Source organism: Sciurus carolinensis, chromosome 14, assembly GCF_902686445.1.
Source record: "Sciurus carolinensis chromosome 14, mSciCar1.2, whole genome shotgun sequence".
NCBI lineage: Eukaryota > Metazoa > Chordata > Mammalia > Rodentia > Sciuridae > Sciurus > Sciurus carolinensis.
In genome coordinates, this window is record NC_062226.1 from 44,650,307 (window position 1) to 44,676,894 (window position 26,588).

At 36.9% G+C, this 26,588-nt stretch overlaps 1 protein-coding gene and 1 pseudogene across 1 annotated transcript in view; one reads left to right on the forward strand and one right to left on the reverse strand.

Annotated features, from left to right (window-relative positions):
- Positions 1–720: 720 nt before the first annotated feature.
- On the reverse strand, positions 721–8,863 carry LOC124964103 (myosin regulatory light polypeptide 9-like; annotated as a pseudogene).
- The window catches only part of Plaa (phospholipase A2 activating protein), a 34,123-nt gene continuing 16,052 nt past the window's right edge, over positions 8,518–26,588 (forward strand). The window contains exons 1-7 of the mRNA XM_047525318.1: positions 8,518–9,010; positions 15,801–15,994; positions 19,800–19,900; positions 19,987–20,107; positions 21,500–21,667; positions 21,807–21,942; positions 24,018–24,187. Of these exons, the coding sequence (XP_047381274.1) occupies positions 8,862–9,010; positions 15,801–15,994; positions 19,800–19,900; positions 19,987–20,107; positions 21,500–21,667; positions 21,807–21,942; positions 24,018–24,187 (1,039 nt within the window). The 5' untranslated portion in view covers positions 8,518–8,861. The remainder of the gene's footprint in view (positions 9,011–15,800; positions 15,995–19,799; positions 19,901–19,986; positions 20,108–21,499; positions 21,668–21,806; positions 21,943–24,017; positions 24,188–26,588) is intronic.

The following is a 26,588-nucleotide window of genomic DNA, read 5'->3' on the forward strand; positions in this document are numbered from 1 at the left end:
TGAAAATTAACCTTGTTTTTTCCTATGGTTATTTTCTGGATGAAGTGACTAGAAAACAGGAGAATGTTGTATTGAGACACTTTGGGTTTCTTGATAATCAGTGGAACTTGTGTGTCTCACCTGAACTGATTCTACAGGATTCTGTCATATCATTGAGTAACCTCATTTCTGCTAAAGGGCAATGTATTATCTTTTTGTTTGAAGTTATTCGGTAGTAGGCAACACATTGTACGATCCTTTACTCCCAGTTAGTGGTAGTTTTCCCTCGTTATGACTGCATAACGTATACGACACAACATTAGGTACAGATGCAATTCTGTTTCCATCTGTTGTTTTCATTTCATTGGAAGCTTGGTATCTGAAGACTTCCCTTCATTAGGCTTTTTTTTTTTTTTTTTTAATCGTTAAGTTTAATCATGGTTCAGAAAAAAATTGAGTGAATAACTTTCTCTGAAAAAATATATTGACTGTGTAGACTACAGTTATTGGGGGTGAAGGCAATGGTAACTTAAATCACCCTATTTTCTATTCTGAAAATGACGAAAAATCCCATTTCCAGCCTGGTTATAAAGATACATGAGCCTCAAAATGGTTGAGAATACAAAACAAGAAAGGCAAAAGCTGTAAAGCTAAAGGGCATGCAATAGGTTCTTAAGAGAAAAATCTCAGAAATACCCAAAGTGGCAACAAGGAAAATATAGCTGGAATTTGAAGTTCTTTTCAGTCATCTTTGTCTTTTGCTCCGTGTTTAAGGATGCGCCTGAACTTAGTGTAATAGAAATTTTCCTTTTTGTCAATAGGGGCTTCTCTGTACCGCTCATCCACTTACTCATCTGTAAACAGATCACCCAAGGTGGTCAGCAGCTTTCTCAGATAATCCTCCTGAATGGTGCTAGTAGCTTCTTCATCAAAGCAAGCAAAAGCATTTCCGATTACATCTTCAGGATCTGTGCCATTTAACTTCTCACCAAACATGGTGAGGAACATGGTGAAATTGATGAGTCCTGGAGCCTCATTCATCATGGCATACAGGTACTCATCAGTGGGATTTTTTTCCCCAGTGAGGCAAGCATATCAAGCAAATCTTCCTTGTCACCAAAACCACCTCTGTTCTGGTCAATCGTGTTGAAGGCCTCTTTGAGTTCCTGAATCTGCGATTGATCAAACATGGCAAACACCCTGGATGTTGCTCCCTGAGGGCGCTTCTTGGTGGTCTTGGTCTTTGCCCTCTTTTGCTCCACATGATGGTGGTTAAATCCCTACACTACCATGAAAATCAAGCACCTTAGCGAATTCCTCCTACCCCAGAGCTGCTGAAGAAAACCCTAGCATTATTTTTAAGTTAGTGAGAAACGCTATGAATCGAATACAAAGTGTTCTTAAAAGAATATTTTTTTGAGTTCAAAAACTACTTCACCTCAAATCTCACTCCTCTAATAAAATACGTTTGTTTTCTTCTCAAAGATTAAATGTGATCGCATACAAATTAAGGTTTCTGACATTTTCCACATGCACACACTATTCTCATTCAGATTTATTCTGGTATATGCCTGCCTTCAAGAAGTTTAAAATAAACACTATCCAAAATGAAATGATGTCATGTCGCTCTTAAAGTTTGTAAAAACATTCTCAAGTAATTATCTCATTTGAGAACCATCTCTTTGTAGTGTCTTTTTGGTCATTTAAAGCTAAACAATTTGACAGAGTTCGTCCCCCCTTACTCCTCCAATCTTACTATAGGAAATGAAAATGACTGATTTTGGCTTTTCTAGGTTTTCTTATTACTAGAGCATGAGTGTATTGCTTACTGCACAGTCCAATATAATCTGATGCCCACACTCCAACCATGAATAAGAACCAGAGGCAAGACTTTAGGGAGTTTATTCAAGAATGGGTAACAGCTTTGGCAAGTACATCCAGTGTCTAAGACTGCAACCAAGCAACAAAGGTCCAGCATCAGTGTACTGCTGCAGGCAGCAATGCTTGTTCTTAGTGCTGTTCTCATGCGGCAAAACACCATGGCAGAAAGGCATGGTGGAGGAAAGTTGTTCAGTACAGGACATAACAGCCAGAAGCAGAGGAACAAAGAGAGGGAGAGAGTAGAAGAGGGAGGAAGAGAGAGAGAAACAGAGACAGAGGGAGGATAGAAATATATTCTGTTGTTTTTAAGATACAGGGATATTAGCTGGGTGTGGTGGCACATGCCTATAATCCCAGTGACTTGGGAGGCTAAGGCAGGTGGATTCAAAGTTGGAGGTCAGTCTGTGCAACTTGGTTAGACCCTGTCTCATAATAAAAAAGGACTGGGGGTGCAGTTCAGTCGTAGAGTTCCACTGTGTTCAATACCCAGTGCTGGGGGTGGGGATAGATACAAGGACTAAGTTACATAAATAATCATAAGTTTATTGTAAGGGTATTTGTGCCTGTCTCTGGACATTTTTTTTTTTTTTTTTACTGCTATTTTCTCTTCCTGGAGTCCCTGTCCCTGTGCTTTTCACCGTCAAAAGTCTTGTTCATCATTCAAGTCCTAATCCATATGTTCCTTTTTCAGAGAATTCTCTGGCATTCCACTGAATTAGTCTCCAATTCTCTGTCTCTCCCCTATTAAACCCTACTAAAAAACTTTGAAAGATAAACTTTGGCACTTTTAGTTAGCTTTTGCATCACTGTGACCAAAGTACATAACAAGAATAACTTCAAGGAGAAAAAGTTTATTTGGGGCTTATGGTTTCAGAGATCTCGGTCCATTGATGGCTGACTGCATTACTCTGGGCTCAAGGTGACATACAACATGATGGTGGAAGAATTCAGTGGAGGAAATCTACTCAGCTCCTAGTGGGGTCAAGGGAAAGAGAGGGAGAGGGAGAGGGAAGGGGGGGGAGGAGAGAGGGAGGGGCAGAGAGAGAGACAGAGAGAAAGAGAGAGAGAGAGAGAGAGAGAGAGAGAGAGAGAGAGAGAGAGAGAGAGAGAGAGAGAAGGAAAGAAAATGAGCCACAGGGCATTCCCCAGTGACCCATCTCCTTTAACCACACCCCATCTGCCTAGAGTTACCACCTAGTCGGTCTATTCCAAATAAGATGGACTGGTGAAGTTACAGCTCTCATGAGCTGATCATTTTACCTTCAAACATTCCTGGATTAACAGTAGTTTTTGAGGGATACCCCATATCCAAACCATAACGGCATGTTAAAAGTTTAAAGAGCTTGAGCAGGTAGCAGTTCCAAATTAGAAGAGGTTTAGGACTCTGCAAGAGGTGGCTGAAGGCAAAGATTTTAGTTTATGCAGAAGCAGAATAAAGATTGTTTGAAGTTAGAAGTTGTGGCATATGCCTGTAATCCCAGCTACTCAGGAGGCTGAGAGGAAACCAAATTCAGTCAATGAATTACTTACACACACACACACACACACACACACACACACGTATAATTTGTAGTCTGGTTGGCCCATTGGTCATTTGACTATCCCAGAGACAACAACCAAGAGATTACTTGCTATTAAATGAGGTCAGTTATGCCATAGCCCACAGAAGAAAAATGTCAACCAAATAACATGGACATTTGCAGTATGACTATAGATATTTTTTAATACAAACTTTGAGAAATAGAAACATTAAATTGTTCTATGGCAGAATAGAGAAAATATTAATGAATGTACTGGTGAATATTCACATCAACTGAAAAAAATTAGATTCATCAGTGGGAGTGTCTATGGAAAGAAAATGGCTGTGAAAATTCATAGCCATTGACCCAGCAATTGTACTTCTAGGAATTCTGCATATATTCTTATTGAATTCATGTACATATAGAACACATATGTTCATAACCAAGGTTATTCAATTGAGCAGTGTTTTTTTATAGCAAAAGACTAGGAAATATCTAAACACACTGATTAAATAATACTACAGCCATAAAAACCCATGATTTGACTATTAAAAATGGGCTGGGCACATAGCTCAGTGGGATACTTGCCAAGCATGTGTAAGGCCCTGGCGTCATAATGAGAAATGCCCTCAGGCACATGGCAGGGGAAACCAGAATTTGTCACTTTTATGCAGATGGACAAGAAGAAAATATTTTAAATCTGTGAATGGCTTAACATATATTATAGTTAAAAAAATACCAGTAACTCAGTTTAGTGTTCACAAAATTTTAGTTTGAGCTCCAATGTTATTTCAGTTAACTAATTTAATAAATACTTTTGAAGACTCATCATACATGAGGGTGTTAAAAGATAAACTTGGTTGATCTTGTGGCCTCACTGATCCTCCTGTATTCCCAGCTACCCAGGAGGCTCCTTTCAGAAAGTCCAGAGGAAAGTTCAGCAGCTTCTGATTGGTTAAGCTTAAGTTTCCTTCTTCTGTTGAGTTGAGCTTCAGTGCAGGAGCAATAGCCCAATGGCCTCCTTGTTGATTTTTAATTTTTCTGGTATTGGGGATTGAATGCAGGGTGCTCTACCACTAAGTTACATCCCCAGCCCTTTTCATTTTCGAAACATGGTCTCATTGAATTGTTCAGACTGGCCTGAAACTTGCAGCCCTCCCACTTCAGACTCTGGAGCTAGATTACAGGAGTGCATAACCACGCCCAGCTGATTTGTTTGTTTGTTTTTAATGACACAAATTCTTTATTTGTAAAATGGGAATAATAAAACCATCTGCCTTGAGGGGTGATCGTGAGAACTAAAAAACTGAAAATTACTTTGTAAGTGAAATACTATGTAAAGTGGAAAAACATTCACTGAGGATCTGGTATATAGGAGGCAGTAAACTAGATAGTTGACATTTGAGAGGAAAGAAGGAAATTTAGTCTGGTAGAAAGGACACACATATCAATGTGTTAAAAATTCAGTAAATAGTACACTGAAGATAAACAAAATTGCACTGATCCCACAGAAGGACTAGAAGATGATAAACTGGTGTTGAAATGTGATACATGGAAAAAGGCATTATAGGGTTTGTTTTTGTTTTTTGTTTTTTTTTTGCTTGTTTTTAAGATTATCTACAAAGAGCATGGAAACAGAACAGCATGATGTGCTCAGGAATGGGGAGAAATTCAACATGGCTGAGGCATGGGAGCAGGCACCACAGATGAATCTTGTAAAGAGATGTAAAAGACCTTGTTTACTGTTGTACTCAAGTATGGAAAACAGGTTACTGAACAGAGGAATAACAATCTAATTTTTAGAAAGGCAATCTCATTTTAATGTATAGGATTGGCTGGAAAGTAGGGGCAGAAAGTCTAGAATCATGTTGCAATGTAAGCAAGAAACTACTAGGTAGTGATTTCTAATAGTTAGAAATATGGATCTACAGTTTGGAGATATCAGGGGATACAGATTTAGAAATAAGCAGTAGTAAATAATCTACCCAGGAAGAAGTTGTAACAGCAAAAGAGGTATTAAGATGTCAGCATTTCAGGACTTAAATCAGAAACAAAAACCAGAAGAGTGGTGATCTTAAATTTCAAATGAGAATTTTAAGAGGAAAGAAGTGAGAAAAGCGTTAACTGGACTTGGCAACTTGGAAGGGTTTATGGGGAGATCCAAGATGGCGGACTAGAGGGAGGCTGCGTTCCTTGTCGCTCTGTAACTTGGTTTTCAAGCAGATGATATCTGTTTCTTGGTGAGGCAGTTTTTGCAGTTTATCGATCCCCTGCTGTTTACCCCATTTGTCTACTGCGATCACTTGCAGTCTGCCAGCATATCGACTACTCTTTGAGTGTAGATTGCTCACTGACGCCTACCATCCGCCATTTGCCTGCAGCTTGCCTGTCCATCGCCTGCCTTTCACCTACCCATCACCCACTGCCCAAGGTGTAATATAATATAAAGCTGCTTCCCCGCCCTTTTTGCTGCAGCCATTCCCCCGCCTCCCAACTACTTGTCAGTCTGTGAACATCCTAGCTAGCTACTGGTTCATCAGTCAGCTTGCAAGTATCCTCCATTATTGGTCCCCTGTTAGCCCGGCGGAATTCAACTGCTTAAGGATAACTTCCACGCCACCTTTTCTCTTGCTTTCTCTCTCCTATTCACTTTCTCTCTCTCTCCTCCTTGCTTTTCACACTCTCTCTTGCACATGCCCTTTCTCTTTTCCTCTCATATTCTCTTACCCTGTAGGGAGACACTGTTTGCTTAATAAACCCTCTTATGTCAATTCCCGTGTCTGGCGTGGTTTCCTGGGTTCTTACACAAGGTTCACCTCCCAATCGTTCGACAGCAGTCAGCAGACTGACCACAGATCACCAGTGGAGCACCAGCTGCCTGCTGTTGCCTGGAAGTTCACTGTCACAGTACCTGCAGGTTTGGTTACATGTGGCTGCCGCCATTTTGAGACAACAGTCAGGACTTGTAGGACCTTTGGCCAGACTGACTGAACCCCGTCTCCAGGACCCCTCAGCCTGACCGAGCCCTCCTGCCTCCAGGGCCCTCACATTGACTGACTGCTCCCCACCACCAGGACCCTCAGACTGACTGATTATACCCCGCCTCCAGGATCCCACAACCAGACTGACAATACCCCATTTCCAGGACCCCTGCCCAACCATCTGCATCTTGCCTCCAGGACCTCCAGCCAACCACGCCCACACCCCGAGCTGCAGCTCCCCATTTGCCAACACATTTGGAAGGCAGAGCGTCCATCGTGGATAATCCTGGAAGCTGTATCTCACATCTTTAGGTGGGGCAAATCCCATCCTGAGATGCCTGCTGGAGACTGGAAGCTCATTGTCAGGTACCGCTCATACATCAGGGTACTGAAAACTGGGAGGTTTGAGTACTATATGACTGTTATAATGTAGATTTTCTTTTTTCTCCTTATTGAAAAATTTTGTTTTTATTTCTTTACTTTTCTCGCTCACTTTTCCTTTTGTTTACCTGTTCCCTCAGAGTCTCTTTCTCCCTTTTCCCATGCTAACAATCAACTTCTTTTGATTACATTCTCTTTCTATGATCTAGAACTTCTAAATATTCTTTTCTTATCCCATTAACAGCTACATCCTACACCCCTCTGCATCCTCTTTGTCCTCCATTAGAAACTGTAGACTTATTGCAAAAAAACTTGTTATACTGAAGATAATAATTGAACTCATTCTGTTTATTATGACAATATTAATGTCCTCATAGGGGCTATTTGGTTTTGGGTTGCATACTGTCTGAAATGGGCACTGCTAATATTGATCTCCCCCTTAAAGAAAAGGTTCTGGAAACCCATAGGGTCACTACAAGCCTATGGGGGGAACTGCAATACCCCAGATCTGCACTGCTAGAGGGGAACACATATGAACAACATGAAAAAACAAGTGAAGAAAATGATCCCAACAAATCTAGATTCTATATTAATAGAATCCAGTGACAGTATGATAGAAGAAATGTCAGAAAGACTTCAGATTATACATGATTAAGATGATTCGTGAAGCAAAGGATAAGAGCGCAAATGCAAACAATGAATGATCGTATCAATAAGCAGTTGAAAGAGTAACTGTAGGAAGCAAAAGATAATTTCAAGAGATAGAGATTCTAAAAAAAACAAACAGAAACCCTTGAAATGAAAGAAATAATAAACCAAACAAAAAATTCAATGGAAAGCATCACCAACAGACTAGACCACTTGGAAGCCAGAACCTCAGACAATGAAGACAAAATATTTAATCTTGAAAATAAAGTTGTCCAGACAGAGATGATAAGAAATCATGAAAAGACTCTCCATGAATTATGGGACATCATGAAAAGACCAAATTTAAGAATTATCAGGATTGATGAAGGCACACAGATACAAACCAAAGGAATGAACAATCTATTCAATGAAATAATATCAGAAAATTTCCCAAACCTGAAGAATGAAATGGAAAATCAAATACAAGAGGCTTACAGAACACCAATTGCACAAAATCACAACAGATCCACACCAAGGCACATTATAATGAAAATGCCTAACATACAAAACAGAGGATTTAGAAGGGTTTGTGGTGAAGTGAAATCGGTGAAGGGAAATTGTTCGAGGGCAAGTCTTGTGGACTGTCACACAAAACATGGTCCGATGATGACAAGCAACACCACCCGTGTGTTCCTAAAAACATACATTCTAAGGCCCATCCCAGACCTACAGAATCAAGCAGCCAGGCAAATGTGGACCATCATATTTATTAACTAATCTCATGGCAATGGGCAAAGAAACTGGGATAACCTGAAGCGAGGCAAGCAATTAATATATTTCCCAGTTTGACCCCAAGGTTTCTCGTTTTCACTGAAAAACAACGTTTACCTTATAAAAATATCAGGAGATTCTGTAGAGAAGGTGTGGAGAAAACGGGGCAAATAAACCTTACTAGGAGTCAGGAAACAATTCCAACTACTGCGCAGAGGATCCAGATTTAAAATATCCGGGTTGACGCGCAGGCTTGCTCACGCGCCGCAAGCGCAGGGCATTGTGGGATTTGTAGTCCTGGCCCGCTACCCGTATTACAAAACACAGTTCGGAAAGGGACCGAGTTAGGAAAGCACCGGGCTGGGCCTGGACAGAAAGGCCTGGCGTGGTTCTCTCTTCTTCCGGGGGCGATCCAGAGCGCGGGAGGGGAGCAAGCCGCAGCCCAAGTCAGCCTCGGCAGTCGGGACGCACACACTCTACGTCATGGCGGGCTGAGGCGGATGATGAATTCCGGCGTGCATGTCAGGGTTGCTGTGTCACTCGGCTCGTTCGGCGCGCCCCTTCCCCGCCGCCCTTCCGCACCGGCTCTCAGGCTCTTCCGGTCTCCCGTCGCCCCTCACCTGCAGGCCCAACTCCCACTGCAGCCGGGTGCACGCCGGGTCTGCCCTGTGGAGGGAACTCGCGCCGTGCCCGGGTTCCGGGCGTCCGACCAACACTGGCCATGGCGAGCGGCGCCGCCAGGTACCGGCTGAGCTGCTCGCTCCCGGGCCACGAGCTGGACGTGCGGGGCCTGGTGTGCTGCCTCTATCCGCCGGGGGCCTTTGTGTCTGTGTCCCGAGACCGCACCACCCGCCTTTGGGCCCCGGACAGGTGAGCGCTGCGATTCGGGCCGCCCTCAGCTCTGTTGCAGGCTTCCCGCAGAGAGGGGAAAGCGACCCTTCCGGGCTGTGTACTTCTTCCTCTCTTCCTGCCCTCGGCTCTCAGGTCCCTGCGGATATTCAGAGCTGTGACAATGTAGGCCCACAGTGTAAGACCTCAGATTTAAGTGGAACGAGTACCGATTGGGGGACCAAGACATCTGCCTTCTTGTTCTAACTAGACCACTTAACGAGTTGGTGACCTTGGACAATCCTCTTAACCTTTGAGGGTTTCAGTTTTGGCAGAATATCTTCCAAAGTTTCTTTTAGAGTTGAAAATTTACTGATGTCATGTGCACCCTTCTAAGTGAGGTAATGTGAGAACATTTTTCATGTTGGTGTTTTGTTGTTTTTCTTGTTTCCTAGAAGTTGCTCTACAGTCTTTCCTTAGATTTAATCTGAAGACCTTAGTTCTCAAAAATTGCATTACAGAAGGTTGCATTGAATTCTCTCGTTATAGTGCAGGTTAGAGTATTTTAGTCTGGGCTCTGTGATGGACTATGTGGAGGGGATGATATTCCTAAAATGCTTTTGCTGTGTGGAGATACCCTCTTTTCTTGAGGAAGGCTCATTGCCTTCAAAAGATTTATACCTGATTTGACTGATTAGAGCAGGAAATTTAAGACCTAAAAGACAGATTCAGTTCTGAAAAATTGAAGTTAGTTACTTTGTTTAGTAAGTCTTGCATCACTAGAGGATTCAGACTTTAGGTAACATTCTTAAATTCAACTGATAACTGTTGAGTGCCTCCTTTTTTGCATCCTGAGGCGTAAACAGACAATTCACGTGTTTATGGAACTTTCTTAATCTGCTGAGGAGGATGGATTTACATATGTAATATGAAGAATACAGATAAAGGATTCGGGGGAGATGATAAAAAGGAAGCTTGTCCTAGGAGATGTGTTTGTTTTTTTTAAAGTTGACATCAGAAGCATGAGATAGATTGAGCTGGTCTTGGGGAGGAAGGAATGAGGAGGGTTGAGCTGGAAGAGCCAAAATGAAGGAGCAGCCTGGGCAGCAAGAGAAGCAAACACTGGAACCCTGCATTGAGAAAGAGGAAACTTCCTGTGTGACAGGAGGGATTAAGTGGTGAGGTGAGCCTGGCAGGAGCCAGGTCATGGAGTTCAGAGGTAGAAGCATTCAAATAGTTGGGACCTGGGAGCTGCACGATCTGATCTCTTGTTGAGATTTTGCTAGCCACTGATGGAAAAGGACAAGTGTGTAAGTATATCTGTTTGGAGGCTTTTGCAGTAGTGCACCCTACACATGATGGTAGACTAGACTAGGGAAATTATATAGCAAATTCCTGTATTGACTTGAATAAGATGATCTCTAAAGGTCTCTTCTAACTCTTAAGATTCTGTGGTATTCCAAACCACTTATAACATGTTAGGTAGCTCTTTGTGTATTTGAGTACAATTATTAAGTTTGAGAATTTAAAACGGTCCTTCAAATGTGACTCATTATATTTTTTAATAGAGTGGCAGTATATCTCAGTGTAGTGTGTGCTTAGTATACAGGATTCAGTCCTTGACACCAAAACAAAACAACAAGTAAATGAATAGAATCAAGTTCATTAGAAACATGCCCAGAAGGATATAAACATTGCAATAAGTATCTAAAAGAGCCTCTTTTAATAGTGGAATTCTGTCATTAAACTTTTATATGTTTTGTAGAACGGTGCCAGGTTGACTAAAGTTTAAAGTCATCTGAAAGTTGCATATTCTAGGAACTTGAGGAACTTTGGGCTGAAATGATCTTCTATTTGAGAACTTATTCTTTTTATTTTTTTTTTCCAAATACATTCCCGTATTTATATGAAAAACTTGCATTTTGCCAGGGCTAGGTATTGGAGTATTATTGAGATAAGATTATTTTTCTCTTTTCCAACTGCTCAGGTTAGAGCATCAAGTTCCACCATCTCAGTCACTAGGTGATTGACCTTTTATGCATCCTAAGTAGAATGTCTCAGCTACACCTTTAGTGTTATAAAAGGGTTCACAAGGCTGGCAGACTGACAGTTTTTATTTCATAGGACATTAATAAAGTTAATGAAGGACTATAGAATGTTTGGAATTAGGTAGTAAATGATATGTGTATTCACATATACATTGTATGGTTCTGAATCAGGGTAGTAAGTATAGGGATGAACTAAGGATAGAATTTACTTTTAGGGAGACAGAAAAGTTCTCCTCTAGGATGAACTAAATCAGATACCTAGCCTTAAACTGAAACCCACTGAAAACTCAGAGTCTCATCCTTCAGGCATTATTTTTTAGTAGTACACAGAATAGAGCCAGCCAACCTTCTCTTGTTTCATACTACTTCAGAATTCTATAAGCTGTCTTGTACTAAATTAGATTTGCCAAGTCTGTCATCACTTCTGGGTTGGGAGAGATGAGGTAAGGCTTCAACAACTTTGCCTTTTGAAAACTATCCATATTGGAAGATAACAACTGCAGATTTAAGTTCGTACATTCAGTCTTCTCTGATCAGGATAAGAGTAAAGTCACTTCTCCCTCTTGTAAATTCAGTACTTTGGGTTCTTCATCCAGTAGATCTGTAGGGTTTGTTAGGAAACCAAAGCAATTTCTTCCCCTTCATACAGCACCCCCATTTCCCTTTCTCAAAGGCAAAAATTTTATGTAACTCCTCATTTTTACATTTTACTTCTGTTTCTCTATATAAGATGTGTTATGTGTAGTATTTTAATTTTAAAAGATTTAAAAATTTTAGAAATTCAAATATTGGACTTGTTTTCTAAATTTCATTTTTCTCCCATTTAAAATAATATCTTCTCTTTTTGGCTATAATTTCTAGGAAATTACCTTGACTTATTCATGAAATTTTGTCCTTTTTTCATGGTTGCAATATCTTCAAAGATCTTAATGATTCTTACTATTTTATTTTTTCTCCTTAGCGGTCTGTTTCCTCCAAATTGATGGGTTGTTTTTTGTTTGTTTGTTTGTTTGGTCAGTCATGTGTTATCCTGGAGGCTACCCCCAGATGTGTGGTAATCCTTATTGTGACCTCATTGTTGAAGATGGAGAATAAAAAGCTCTTGGGAAGTTCTGTGCTCTTAGGTGGCACTCGTTGACTTTGATCTTAATTGTAGCAGCATTATCTGGTGGGGCCATTTCACTGGGCTGACCTCCTGCCTCCAGTGTTTTGTTTTTGGTGATCTTGGACTCTAGTATGAAAGTACACGTTCCTCACACTCCAAGACTCATGTCCCCCTATTCAGACTTTCCCCTTATTCTAAGTAAAAGTTTCATACCTATGTGGAGTATAAGATGGGTACAGTTGCCTGGCTGGGGTGATTGGAAGTCTTTTCTTAATACTTTAAAGTACTTTTTCATCGATTCAAGGAATATTTAATGCTTACTATGTAAACCATTGTGCTAGTAACTTGGGAAAATATAAAGAAAACCAGATCTGGATTCCACCATTAAGAACTTCATAGAAAACTATGGATGATACATAAAACATTTATGCTGAGAAGTGCTAAAGGACACACATAGACTTAGTGGTTTACCTAATATCAATTCCCCCCCACCCCCAATACTAGGGATTGAAGTGCTCTACCACTGAGCTACATTCCCATCCCTTTTTATTTTTTGTTTTGAGACAGGATCTTGCTAAGTTGCTGAGAATAGCTACAAACTTGAGATCTTCAACCTTATTACAGGTGTGCACCAACCCCACCCAGCTATACTATCGATTTTTAAACATGTCATCTTTTAATTTTCTCTGTACTTACTGATAAAATGTTTTCAAAATTACATTTTTAAAAACCCACAAAATGACCAAAAATTGGCTACTACAAGATATCTTCCTTTGAAGATTTTTTTCATATGATTCAATTAACTGAAGATTTTCTATTAGCCATCCTTATTCTTGTTCTGTCCTCTTTTTCCCCATTTCTATAGATGTATAGTGCTCAAAATTCCCCCTCCCCAGTTTATTTTGGGTAAAATACTTATAACCAAATTTAGTATTATGACCATTTTTATGTATACAGTTCAGTGGTATTAAGTATATTTATGAGGTTATGCAACCATTACCACCATGTAGCTTGCTAACTTCATCTTATAAAATTTATATCCATTAAACTAATAAATTCCTTTCCTTAGCTTATGGAAACCATCATTCTACTTTCAGTCTCTAGTTTTGATTCTAAATACCCCATATAAATGGAATCAAACATTATTTATCTTTATGTGGCTGACTTCACTTAGTATTGTATCCTCAGAAGTTCATCCACATTTTAGCACCTGTCGAAATTTCTTTCCTTTTTGAAGTTAAATAAAATTCTGTCGTTTGTGTTTACCACGTTTTGTTTATCCATTCATTGACTGATAGACTCTTAGGTTGCTTCCACATTTTAGCTATTGTAAATAATGATGCTGAACTTGGTTGTATAAATATTTCTTTAAGACTCTGGTTTCATTTCATTAGAAATATACATAGAAATGGGATTGCCGGATTACATGGTAATTTGTTTTAATTTTTCTTTCTTTTTTTTGGTAGAAGGAATTGAACCCAGGGGCACTTAACCATTGAGCCACATCCCCAGCCCTTCTTTTGTATTTTATTTGGAGACAGGTTCTCACTGAGTTGCTTAGGGCCTTGCTAAGTTGCTGAGGCTGGCATTGAACTTGAGATCTCCTGCCTCAGCCTCCCGAGCTGCTGGGATTACAGGTGTGAGCCACCACCCCTGGCTGTTTTAATTTTTTGAAAAGAAAAATCATCATGCTCTTTACCACAGAAAAGTCTTGTTCTTGGGTAAAGTATTCTGTTAGTTCTAATTAGTTTATTATGTTAGACCCTTAATTTCTGTACCTATTTTCTGTCTGGTTTTATCCATACTGAAGGTGGGCTTTTGAGGTATTTAGCTATTATTGTGGAATATTTAATCTTCAATTCTGTCAGTTTTTGCTTTGTATATTTTGATGGCCTGTTGTTAGGTATATAACTGTCTATGATTGTTAGGTATTCTTGCTGTATTGTATTTTTATTAATATGAAATAATGTATGTTTCACTTTTTAAAATTAAAATCTATTTGATTTTATATTAGTATAGCTACCCCTATTCTCTTTTGGTTACCATTTGCATGGAATATCTTTTTCCAGTGTATTTGTTTTTAGCTCTAAAATGAGTCTCTTGTAGACAGCAAATAGTTGAATCATTTTTTAAACCATTCTGCCCATCAGTCTTTTGATTGGGGAGTTTAATCCATTCACATTTATAGTAATTACTGATAGCATTTTGCTATTTATTTTCTGTATGCTTTATAGCTTTTTCATCTTCATTTCCTGCATTACTGTCTTCTTTTGTGTTCAGTTGATATTTTGTAATAAAACATTTAAATTCCTTTCCATTTCCTTTTGTGTAGATTCTTAGCTATTCTTTACATTGAACATGCCAAACTTGTAACTCTAATTTGAATTTATACAAGTTAAATTCAATAACATACACAAAATCTGCTCCTTCCCAACTCTCGTTAGTCCCCCTTTTGGTTATTGGTGTCACAAAACTGTACATCTATACATTGTGCACTCCAAAACAAATAATTTTATTTTAAATGTATTAGCCTCTAAAATTGTAAAAAGCAAAATAGAGAGTTGCAAACCACTGCTGTAATATTACTAGGCATATTTAGCATTACTGCGATCTTTATTTCTTTGTATGTCTTTGAATTACCATCTGGGTCCTTTCATTTCACCCTGCAAGACTCCCTTAAGCATTACCTGTGGGGAAAGTCTCCTGGTAACAAATTCCCTTGCTTCTGTTATCTGGGAAAGTTTTAATATCCCCTTCACTTTTGAAGGACAGTTTTGCAGGGCATAGGGTTCTTTGTAGACAGGTTTTTAATTTTTTTTAAATTTTATTTACCACTTTGAATATATTGGTCTATTGCCTTCTGACCTCCAAAGTGTGTGTAATTTATATGCTAATGCATGCACTGGGAATTGAATCCAGGGCCTTGCACTACTTATTTTGGAGGTGGGCAGGAGGTACCAGGCATTGAATTTAGGGGCTTCAACCACTGAGCCACATCCCCAGCCCTATTTTGTATTTTATTTAGCAACTCTCACTGAGTTGCTTAGCAATTTGCTTTTGCTGAGGCTGACTTTGAACTTGAGGGCCTCCTGCCTCAGCCTCCTGAGCTGCTGGGATTATAGGCATGTGATTCCACGCCCAGCATACCTATTCTACTTTTGAGCTACACCCCAGACCCTCCTTTCAAAAGTTATTGATTAGATCCATGTATTATCTTGAGAGGATCTTTATATGTGATGAGTCATTTCTTTCTTGGTGCTTTCAAGGTTCTCCCATTGAAATGTGTCTCAGTGTGGGTGTCTGTTACTTGAAATTTGTTGAGCTTCTCTGGATGTGTATATTCATATCTGGGATTTTCTTTCAGCAATTATTTTTTTAAAATAATCTCTCTTCTCTCCCTCTTTATGTATCTGGTTCTCTTGATTGTTTCCTACAGGGATTACAGGCTCTGTTCATTTTTCTCTCATTTTCTGTTACTGAGACTTGATAATTTCTACATCCTATCTTCAAGTTCACTTATTTTTTCATTTGCCTATTTAATTTATAACAATGGATTTGTAAAATAGTATGTACTCTAAAGTTCAATATGGACACTAAATGAAAATGAGTGCTTTGACAATTATGTTCTAGGGTAAGGCATGGGACAAATATTTGCCTATTAATTGTCTTGTCTTTCCAGTCCTAACAGGGGCTTTACAGAAATGCACTGTATGAGTGGCCACTCTAATTTTGTATCTTGTGTATGCATCATACCCTCAAGTGACATATACCCACATGGACTGATTGCCACTGGAGGAAATGACCACAATATTTGCATTTTCTCACTGGACAGTCCAGTGCCTCTTTATATTTTAAAAGGTCACAAAAATACAGGTGAGTATAACACTTTGGTATTTTTCTAATTGAAGTTTTCATCCCTTTGAACGTAAAATTCACATTTATTTTCTCAAGTTTTTGTTATGTTTTCTTTCATCTATAGCTATGGTTTGATAGTGCAGAACTTTTTGGATCATCTTAGTTATATGAATTCTCTGTTTCAAATTTACTTGTGAATTTAAAGACTGACATGCTGATATATTTTATATATATATATATATATATACACATTATATATATAAAATTATTATTATTATTATTATTTGTTTTGTTTTATTTTTCAGTCCTGGGGTTAAAACCCAGAGCCTTCTGCCTTCTGCATGCTAGGCAAGCACTCTACCATTGAGCTACACCCCAGCCTATATGTAAAAAAGTAAAATGTTCATTTATAAAAGGAAGAGGCTGTATAATTTTAATATACTTCATGGTTTGGATTTTCTATTTTGTGCAGTGAAGTTATTTACATACTAAGTGTATCTTTTATCTTTTGGCTGTCATCTGTGCAGCAAATTGAAGATCAGGAAGAAGTGCATTTACTAATCTAGTGTCAGTATCAGAGTATTTAATACTTGTGAAAATCATTTTCCATAATTTGTATGTAATTCCTGGTTCTGTGATAATAGTGAATTTGTATATGGCTGAACAACTCTTTGTTTTAAAACGGCAAGCTTGATCAGTACAGTTACGTGTACTTATTTTTATATATATGGTTGGAATATTTCGGGACATTACCCATAAACATTTAAACTTAATTTCTTTGAAAAATTTGTAAAATGTTTGTATGTTTGTATGTGTGAAATTTTTAATACAGAGTGAAACAGATTTTTACAGCTTTATTATGGAAATCTGTAAATGTATACAAAATAGAGACATGGGTTTTTGTTTTGTTTGTGTGTGTGTGTATGCTGGAGATTGAACCCAGGGCCTCACACATGATAGGCAAGTGTTGTACCACTGAACCACATTCCCAGCCCAAGATTTGGTGTTCTATAATGAGTTATTATATAATCGTATATATAGAAGAGAAAAACATAATAATCCCTTCCACCCATGTGTTTATATAGCTTTAAAGGATTATCAACATGTAACCTATTTTTTTCATCTTACCCTCTATCACTGGTATTTTAAAAGAAATATTTGATATAGTATTTCATTTGTAAATACATCAAAATGTAAACTCTAAAACAGAGATTAGCAAACTTTTTTGTAAAGGATCAGTTGCTAAGTGTTTTAGGTTTTTCAAGCCATATGGTTATTCTCATCATGGCTCATTTCTGCCATTTTAGTACAAAAGCAGCCATAGACAATAAATAAATAAATAAATGTGCACATCATTTTAAATAAAATTTTAGAATTTACTACTCTGTTAGAAATAAGTGATCCAAAAGAAGAATTTTTTTAAGTTAACTGTTTCCAGTACACATAAGGTACTCTATATAAATGCAGTATTAGTAGGACATTCCAGTGATTGAATTTATTGACTTCTTGGCACTTGAATTTAAACAAAGAATAATCAAGTAATACAGAAGTTTTAAGTCAGTCTTTTAAAAAAAAATTTAGCTATTTGAAAACCTACTTTTCATATAAATGGGAAAATTCACTTTGATTTCAACATCTAAACACAGTAGTTTGTATATTTATTTGTATACTAATACCTTTCAGTGTTTGTCCCTAAGAACAAGTGTATGTGATACATTATGGATCCGTAAAGATATTTTGTGTTCTCATTGCACAGATTAGTTATGCATTTTCTGAGTGTCTAGTTTAGTTGTTGTTGTTTTGGGTTTTTTCCCTTGAAAAGATTAAAATCAACCTGGCATGGTGGTAGGTGCCTGCAGTCCCAGCTACTTGGGAGACTGAGGCAGGAGGGTGGCTTGAGCATAGGAGATCAGTGTCAGCCCGGGCAATATAACAAGACTCCATTTCCTGCTCCTTTTTCCGTCCCCAAATTAAAATCATTTAATCTTTCTGAATTTTAGTCTCCTAATCTGTTAAATGGAACAACATCTGGTTCCTGAAGTTGTTATAGACAGTAATACACTTTTAAGTGTTCAACACTGGTAAGCACTCAATAACTTAGCTATTATTACTCAGTTAAGGTTTCTGTCTTCTGCTTTGTAAAGACTGAACAGTAGCCCATGTTCATGACCTCATGTTACACATTTTACCAGCTATTCTTTGTCCTGCTTTCCTTTTTCACTTAATTTTTACCTGAGTATATTGTATATATTTTGAAAGTCACTTAAATTTTCTGGAACAAAGTGGGAAATAAGGAGACTATTAATTTAATTTTAATTTTAATCCACTTGGCTTTTAAATTTTATTTTTGTCAAAGAAAAAGTATTTTCTCTAAAGTTATTGACCCTTTTTTCTCCTTTCTGTAGTTTCTATTAACTATAGCTCATTTTTACAGATGCTGCAGTAGGTCTGTGAAACGTTTGCAAATGTTCTAACTTATAAGTCAAAGTAGGCTAACATATTACATAATATAGTAACAAATAATTCCCAGATTTGAGTAACATAACACAGAATATATCTCATTCACCTTACATGAGTTAGTAAAGGGATTCTCCCTTTCAACATGAGTTAGTAAAGGGATTCTCCCCAGATTTTCTCAGACTCAAGTTGATAAGGGCTTTATCTCTACTTGTGCTTCAGTAGTAATTGCAGCAATGAAAGGACAACTTCAAACATAGGAGGAAAATACCATCCCCTTATGTGCTTGAGAAGGGAGAACTATCACATTGTGCCTTCTGGCCACCAGCTACTCAGGTTGTTCTCCCTTCTGTAGTCAAAATATACTCACTTCCCTTCCAAGGTCAAATAGTCCAAATTCCCATCCAGAGGTAGCATAAAGCCCAAAGTTAAGAATCTCTTAGTGAAGTATGGTATTCTGAAAATCAGGGAAATATTGATCAGGTCTATCTATATCAGGTCTATATATAGTTCCTCTCTAATTCAGAGATCTGTGAGCTAACTGCACCTACGTCATCCATTCCCAGTATACTATTGTAGAAAAGGGAAGAATAACCAGAGCAAACATTCCCATTCACAAAAGGAAATAGTTCAAGACAGCAGTTTCTTGTCCATTGCCATTCTGAAATTTGAATGAGTGGTTATTTCAAGGACCTCCTACTCTGAAAGTAGAGTTTTTTTGTTTGTTTGTTTTTTATCAGTTCCCTCTGGTCCAAAGAGAGAGGTTCCAACTCTTATTCTTTGTGGCTTTACTTTGACTGTCTGGATATTCTTCCTTTTCTGAGATAATTTTTAATATTTATGATGTTCAGTCTGCATAATTTTACATTAACATGATAAAACAATTAACTGTTCCAGTACTGTTGAACTTTGATCTTAGCTCTGGGTTTTTTTTTGTTTTTTTTTTTTTTTTTTTTTTTTTTTTTTTTTCATTTTCTTGAAAGTGACCCTAAATATCTATATATACAGTATTTCAGAATCACTTGCATTATCTTCCTATTGTTGTTTCTTAGAGCCAGAAGGGATTATGCAGCCCACTTAGTCCTGTTCCCTCGTTTTACAGACTAGGAATCTGAGGTTAAGCATTCATTATCCCCATGATCACACAACTTGTAAGTGGTTCAGCAAGGCCTTGTATCCAAGCATTCTGCCCCCAGAGCCTGTGCTCTTGACCACTGCATTCTTCATCTCCACTGAATTGAACCTCAGTTGGGTAATATACTGTCACTTCACAAAGTGTTTTTAAAATTACAATACTTTAATCAGTTGCAAGGTTGAACATTTTTTCTCCATGAAACTATATTAACTAATTACTTTTTCCCCTTAGTTTGTAGTTTATCATCTGGAAAATTTGGGACATTACTTAGTGGCTCATGGGACACAACTGCTAAAGTCTGGCTGAATGACAAATGCATGATGACCTTACAGGTACAATATGTTTGTGTGAATATTTTAGATAATAAACAAGTATGTTAATTCTATGTATGTTAAATTGATACCCATTTTACTCACAGGGTCATACTGCTGCAGTATGGGCAGTAAAGATTTTACCCGAACAAGGCTTAATGTTAACTGGTTCAGCAGATAAAACTATTAAACTGTGGAAGGCTGGAAGATGTGAGAGGACTTTTTCAGGTAAGATGGGGATAGACAACTTTTATTATAATCAAATTTATTATATTATTCAACAGATTAGAAACTTAAAAATTACATTTGAAAACATAAGTATATATGAGCCATTAATTTGGACAAATGTGATTTTCTGACAGTTACTATTTAATATCTTTTTTAATGTTATAATGAGCCCTCTCAAAAAACAACTAGGTGTAGACTAATAAAAAGTTGTATGATATGCTGTAAAATGTGTATGTGCTAGCTGGGTGTGGTGGCACATGCCTTTAATACCAGCAGCTCGGGAGGCTGAGGCAGGAGGATCTTGAGCTCAAAGCCAGCCTTAGCAAAATGGAGGTGCTAAGCAACTCAATGAGACCCTGTCTGTAAATAAAATACAAAATAGGGCTGGGGATGTGGCTCAGTGGTCAAGTATCCCTGAGTTCAATCCCCAGTATCCACCCCTCCTCCCTGAAAATGTGTATGTGATTTTTTTGTGTGTTACTTTTGATTGTCCTTCTAACATGTTCAGGCTGGAAACTGAAGCATAAGCTTCTGATGGTAGATCAGTAGTGTTATTTTTATCTCAAAGAAAGCATCATTATTGCCTTTATTTTTATTGAAATGCATTGTTTAATAATAATAAAATTTAGACTGTTAAGTCTGTGGGTTTTGGTAGATAGGCTTTTTAAAGTCTATCTAATGACTGTACTGAGGCATCTGCTGTCTTAAATTTTATTTTTTTGTCTTGGTGCTGGGGATTGAGCCCTGGCCCCTCTGATGTCTAATATTAATATAATTAATTTATTTGAGAGGTACTACCCTGGATAATACTTTGAACAGTTTAAAGTAACTATAGATGGAAAATAGATAATGAGTTGTAATTAAGTATCCCTCTGTTTTCTGCATGAGTATTTTCAGTTTCTATTTCAAATCATTAATTTAGGATAACTAATCTAAATTAACAAATACTGAACATGAAGGGTTTGGTTTCTCATTTCCTTTATGAGGTCACAACATCAAAAAATGTTTTGTCCTTAAACTTAGGAGACATTTACTTTTTAGTACATATTTTAATATATTTGAATATTGTGATTTTATGAGTAATTATTATTGGGAAAGAAAAATTTTAAAGGAATTGTCAGGTGAAAATGAAGAATTTTTGGAGCCAAAATACAGTCTCTGGAATGTTTTAGGAAATAATTTAGGAAAAATATGATTAATGTAAAATAACTTCAGAAGAATAGAAAATATTGCCAAAACTGAAATATAAATTTTGATTACCAGACTTTTCTACTGGAAAAAGGAAATTTTCTAACTTGAAAAATCAGTTTTTACTACTAATATGTTTTACAATTTTAGTAAAATATATGGAGCCATTGAGCAAAAGATACATTTTTCTTTTTTTTAATGCAGGGCATGAAGACTGTGTAAGAGGTTTGGCAATTTTGAGTGAAACAGAATTTCTTTCCTGTGCAAATGATGCTAGTATTAGAAGATGGCAAATCACCGGGGAGTGTCTTGAAGTATATTATGGGCATACAAATTATATTTATAGCATATCTGTCTTTCCTAATTGTAAAGGTAAGAGTAGTGTATTCTTTGTATTAAAATTTTGTTTTGTGCATTATTTCATCCCATTCTTGAGATGAGGGCATCTAGAAAGATGTTATTTATAAAAGTTATAGCTAAACAAATTTTTTTATATTTTCATGAATTTTAGATTTTGTGACAACAGCAGAAGATAGATCTCTGAGAATCTGGAAACAAGGGGAATGTGCTCAAACAATCCGACTTCCAGCTCAGTCTATATGGTGCTGCTGTGTGCTGGACAATGGTGACATTGTGGTTGGTGCGAGGTATTTATATTCTAGTCAGTCAATAAATTTTACATATCTAGGCCTTTGATAGGCACTAGAGTATACAGAGGTAAGCCATAGGAATAGCAAGTAAAATGAGAAGACTGCACATTCCTATTACTGAACAAAGGAAGTATAATGACTGTTACATTAATGATCCATGATATACTAGTATTGTACTGGGAATTTTGCAGTCCAAACACTGAATGCAAAAGAAGCTATAGGACATAGAGATTGATATGAGAAAATTTTCTGAAGAAGAAGAAATTCAGATTGGATTTTGAAGGATAATGAGTAGGAAAGGAAATTAGAATTTCCAACAAGAGACAATATGTTTCCTTTATGGAATGAATGTGATATTCACAGGAGATGAGGGGAAAGGATGGAGAACTAAAGCTGGGGAATATTAAATAATAGATATGATAGGGCTTAACTGTGGAGAGCCTTGAAAACCAGCTATTTTTCACATTGGGTGAGTATGAATAATGGAGCAAGAAATGATATTATTAAAGTAGACCTTGTGAGTTATTAAATATATAGATTGGATTTAATGAGATGTGACAGGAAAGCAAACTAGAATTCAACTGCAGCAGTAGGGATGTGAAGTTAAAAATCAGTGACTCCACAATGGCAATGGATAATAAATAAATAAATAAATGAGATAATTCAGACAAAATTACCAGAACGAGAATGAAAAGATAAAACTTCAAACTTTTGGTGGTTGGCAAATCCCATTATTAAAAATGGGGAAGTAGAGAATTAATCTGGTGCAGAAGGTTATGACTTTGGCTTTAGATTTCCTCTGTCTGAGTGGTGGTTAGCCACACCCATGCCAGTAGAAAGTGGGCAATTGGAGCCTAGCATAAAAACTGAAACTAAGTTAAGGATTTACCTAAAACTGCCATAAGCAAGCTGTTGATCACCTTTTTCTGAAGGAAGAGATATAAAGGAAGAAGAGAAGACTAAGAACTGAATTTTGCAGTATACTGTGGATAGAGGGGGCCAATAGGTTAAATAATACAAAGGAGTCCAAATGTTGAAATTGAGGGAGATGGAAAAGGAGAGATTTTTGGAGGGAGATTGTCATCAGTGTGGGAAAAAAAAAAATGCTTGAGGTTTGAGGGAATGGAAAATTAGAAAAGCATTAGGATTTGGTTTGAAAAATGTTATTAGTGACTCTTTTGATGTCCCATTTTGGTAGAAAATGGTAGAAAAAATGCTAAAAGAAGATAAAGAGGTATTTGAGAGATGGATAAAGGAAAGGATTGTAGATTACCCTGGCATTGAAGGTAAGGGGAAAAAAATGTGACAGCTGTTATATAGATAGAGATTTTATAAAGTAGAACTGTTTTATTTTTTGGTCGAGTCAAGGGTTGATTTGTTGGCTTAGTTTTATTTTCCACTAAGCACACTAGAGGTTGAAGCAAAAACAAAAGAGCAAAATTGATTTTAAGTAGATTAAGAAGCAATATTCTATAGAATTGAGCAGAATTAATACAGTTGAAAGTAACTAACTTGACTCTCCTTCAAAATACAGAATTGAGGAATCATAGAAAAGGAATAATTTTTCTGAGTTTGATGACTGCTGTCCAGTCTAAACTTAAGGCCATTGTTTTTCTTTGATTGAAGTTACTGCCAGGCACTGGTATGTAAAGAAAGCCCATGCTTTCCTATTGAACATCTGCTATTTTATAAGTATTAAGGTGGGTCTTTGAGCCTTTTATGAAGTAAACCAGTGCACTACCCTTCTTTATAGTAAAATACCTATGTAATATTGACTTTAAAAGTGAATTATATGTTTCTAGGTTGTTATGATAAATATTTAACTTGGAGTTGAAAGTTATATTAAATATGTATTTCTCTGTCCATTTTCAGTAATTTATCCTTTAGCCAAGATAATGTAATTAGAAAGTAATATATGCTGAAGTCAGTATAGTGCTATAAATAAATACATAGTAACATTTCTTATATTCACAGATGCATTTTTGCTTTGGATCATTCTGGTGTGGAATGTTAATATACTATGGCAGTGACTTTTAAAATCAGTTTTTTTGTTTGTTTGTTTGTTTTTATAGTGATGGTATTATTAGAGTGTTTACAGAGTCAGACGATCGGACAGCAAGTGCTGAGGAAATCAAGGCTTTTGAAAGAGAGCTCTCTCAGGCTACCATTGATTCCAAAACTGGTGATTTAGGGGACATTAATGCTGAGCAGCTTCCTGGGAGGGAACATCTGAATGAACCTGGTAAATATTGCAGTGTTTCTATTAGTCGTTTAAAATGTCACCATATTTGTCTTTGGGAATACTAAGAACGTAAGGGCAAGAAAATGTTGTTTTGCTAGTATTTCATTGTTATTCTCATTACTAGATACTAATTTTTGAGAATTTTTATTACCACACATTATTGCTGTGAGAAACTATGTTGCTCTTGCACCTATCTCATAGTATAGACTTTGAGTGATGCTTCCCATGAACAGGAATTTTTCTTTTTAATAAATCTCCTGACACTTAGCTCAAAAATAGTAGTTTTATGGGCTGGGAATATAACTCAGTTGGTAGAGTGCTTGCCTCGAATGCCCAAGGCCCTGAGTTCAATTCCCAGCACCACATAAAAAAAAAAAAAAAGAAAAAAAGAAAGAAAAAATAGTAATTTTTTTTTTTACTACTATTAATTACTTAGGTAATACTTTTTGGCTAATTGAATTCCCTGAAGAAGGTTATACAGACTAATGCAAAAGTGAATTTAAATATAGCAATGTCTGCTTATTAAATTGAGGATCATTTGAGTTTGAAATCCAAGAACAAAAGTCATCTCAAGTAAAATCTTGTGGATATATCCCTGACCCTTTACATCAGCACTTGTCAAAACTGGATTCACGGATCCCTGGGGATTCTGAAATTCTTTAGGGTGCTCATGAGGTCAAAGCTAATTTTATGATACTAGATGTTATTTGACTTTTTATACTATATAAAGGTTTGCACTTATGGTACAAAAGCAATGATGGGTAAAATTGCTCACTCCTTAGCACATAAATCAAGGCAGTCGCACCAAACTGTTCTAATTATTGTTTTTTTTACTGGCATGCAGTTGTAATTTATGAAAAAATGCCATTTGCTTCTAATAGTCTCCTTGGTGAAGCATTAAAAATTATTAATTTGATAACATCTTAATCCCTTAGTACACATTTAAAAACATTTTGGATGATACAATGTAAAGTACACCATAGTACTGTGGTCTGAAGGAAAAACACTTGTTAGTTGTTTGAGTTTTAGATTGAGTTATTCCTTTTTTCATGAAACGTCATTTCTTTCTTTTTCTTTTCTTTTTTTTTTTTTTGTACCAGGGATCAAACCCAGCTGTCCTTAACATCTGAGCAACATTCCCAGCCCATTTTTAATTTTTTATTTTGAGAGTCTTGCTAAGTTTCTTAGGGACTTACTAAGTTGTTGAGGCTGGCTTTAAACTTGCCATCCTCCTGCCCCAGCCTCCTGAGCTACTGGGATTACAAACTTGTGCCACCATGCCTAGCCATATGAAATACCATTTTCATTTGGGAGAACAACTAGCTATGGTTATTCAAGTTTGGGTAAATGACAGACTTATTTTTACAAAATGTATATGTCTCTTTAAGGAAAATAACTTAAGAATATTTGTTGTCAAAGGTAAAATTTAAACTTCTAATGAAAATTGAAGTTCTGGAAAGTTTCAGTTTGTTTCTGTTATAAGCAATAATGCTAACAATTCAATGTTTTGATACTGAATAGTAAAATATGCAAATATGTTGAAGATATGCATATGTCAGTGAACCAGTATTTTCCAAAAACAATGCATGATGTTAAAAACTTATACATAGATAAAGGATTCATTCAAAGTATAAAATAAACCAATGGGTTTTAGTGTAATAGAGCATAAAATTCATTGATACGGTTTCAGATTCTACACTGTAACCTTTAAGGAACTACTACATATTAGAATATTGACATTTTCTGAAAAAGCTATTTAACCAGTTCTCTGCTTTTGAATTATATATCTGAGCAAGCCTGAATTTTCTTTATTTACTTAAACAAACAAATTAGCAAGAGAGGAAATTAAAAGACAATGGACTAGGCCTATCATACTCACTTATATTCCACTGATATTAATAAGTATTGTGACATTAAAATACAAGGGTCTAGGTAATGTAATCTCTGGCTAGACAGCTACTGTTCTGCCCTATGTAAGACGAGTGTGAATCTTTGAAGGATAACTAGCTGAAGTTATCCTTCACTCTGCCACTTTCTGAGAAGATGACCTTCAAGTAAAGTTCTTAAGGAAGGAAAGGAATAGGTGGATGTGGTGGTATCTGTAGTCCCAGCTACTGAGTCCAGGAATTCAAGACCAACCTGGGCAACATAATGAGACACCAACAAAAAACAAAACAAAAAAAAGCAGGCAAAGGAGCTTATCTTTTCAACATCTGCATGAAAAGTATTATGGGCACAATAAATAGCCAGTGTAAAGTTGCTGTGGGGTGTAATGAGTGAACTAGTAGAATAGAAAGAAGATAAGATCAGAGAGAATGGTAGGGACAGTTTATATTTGGCTTTATATAACACTCCAAGGATTAGGCTTTTACTAAGAGCAAGGTTAGAAGCCACTGAAGGG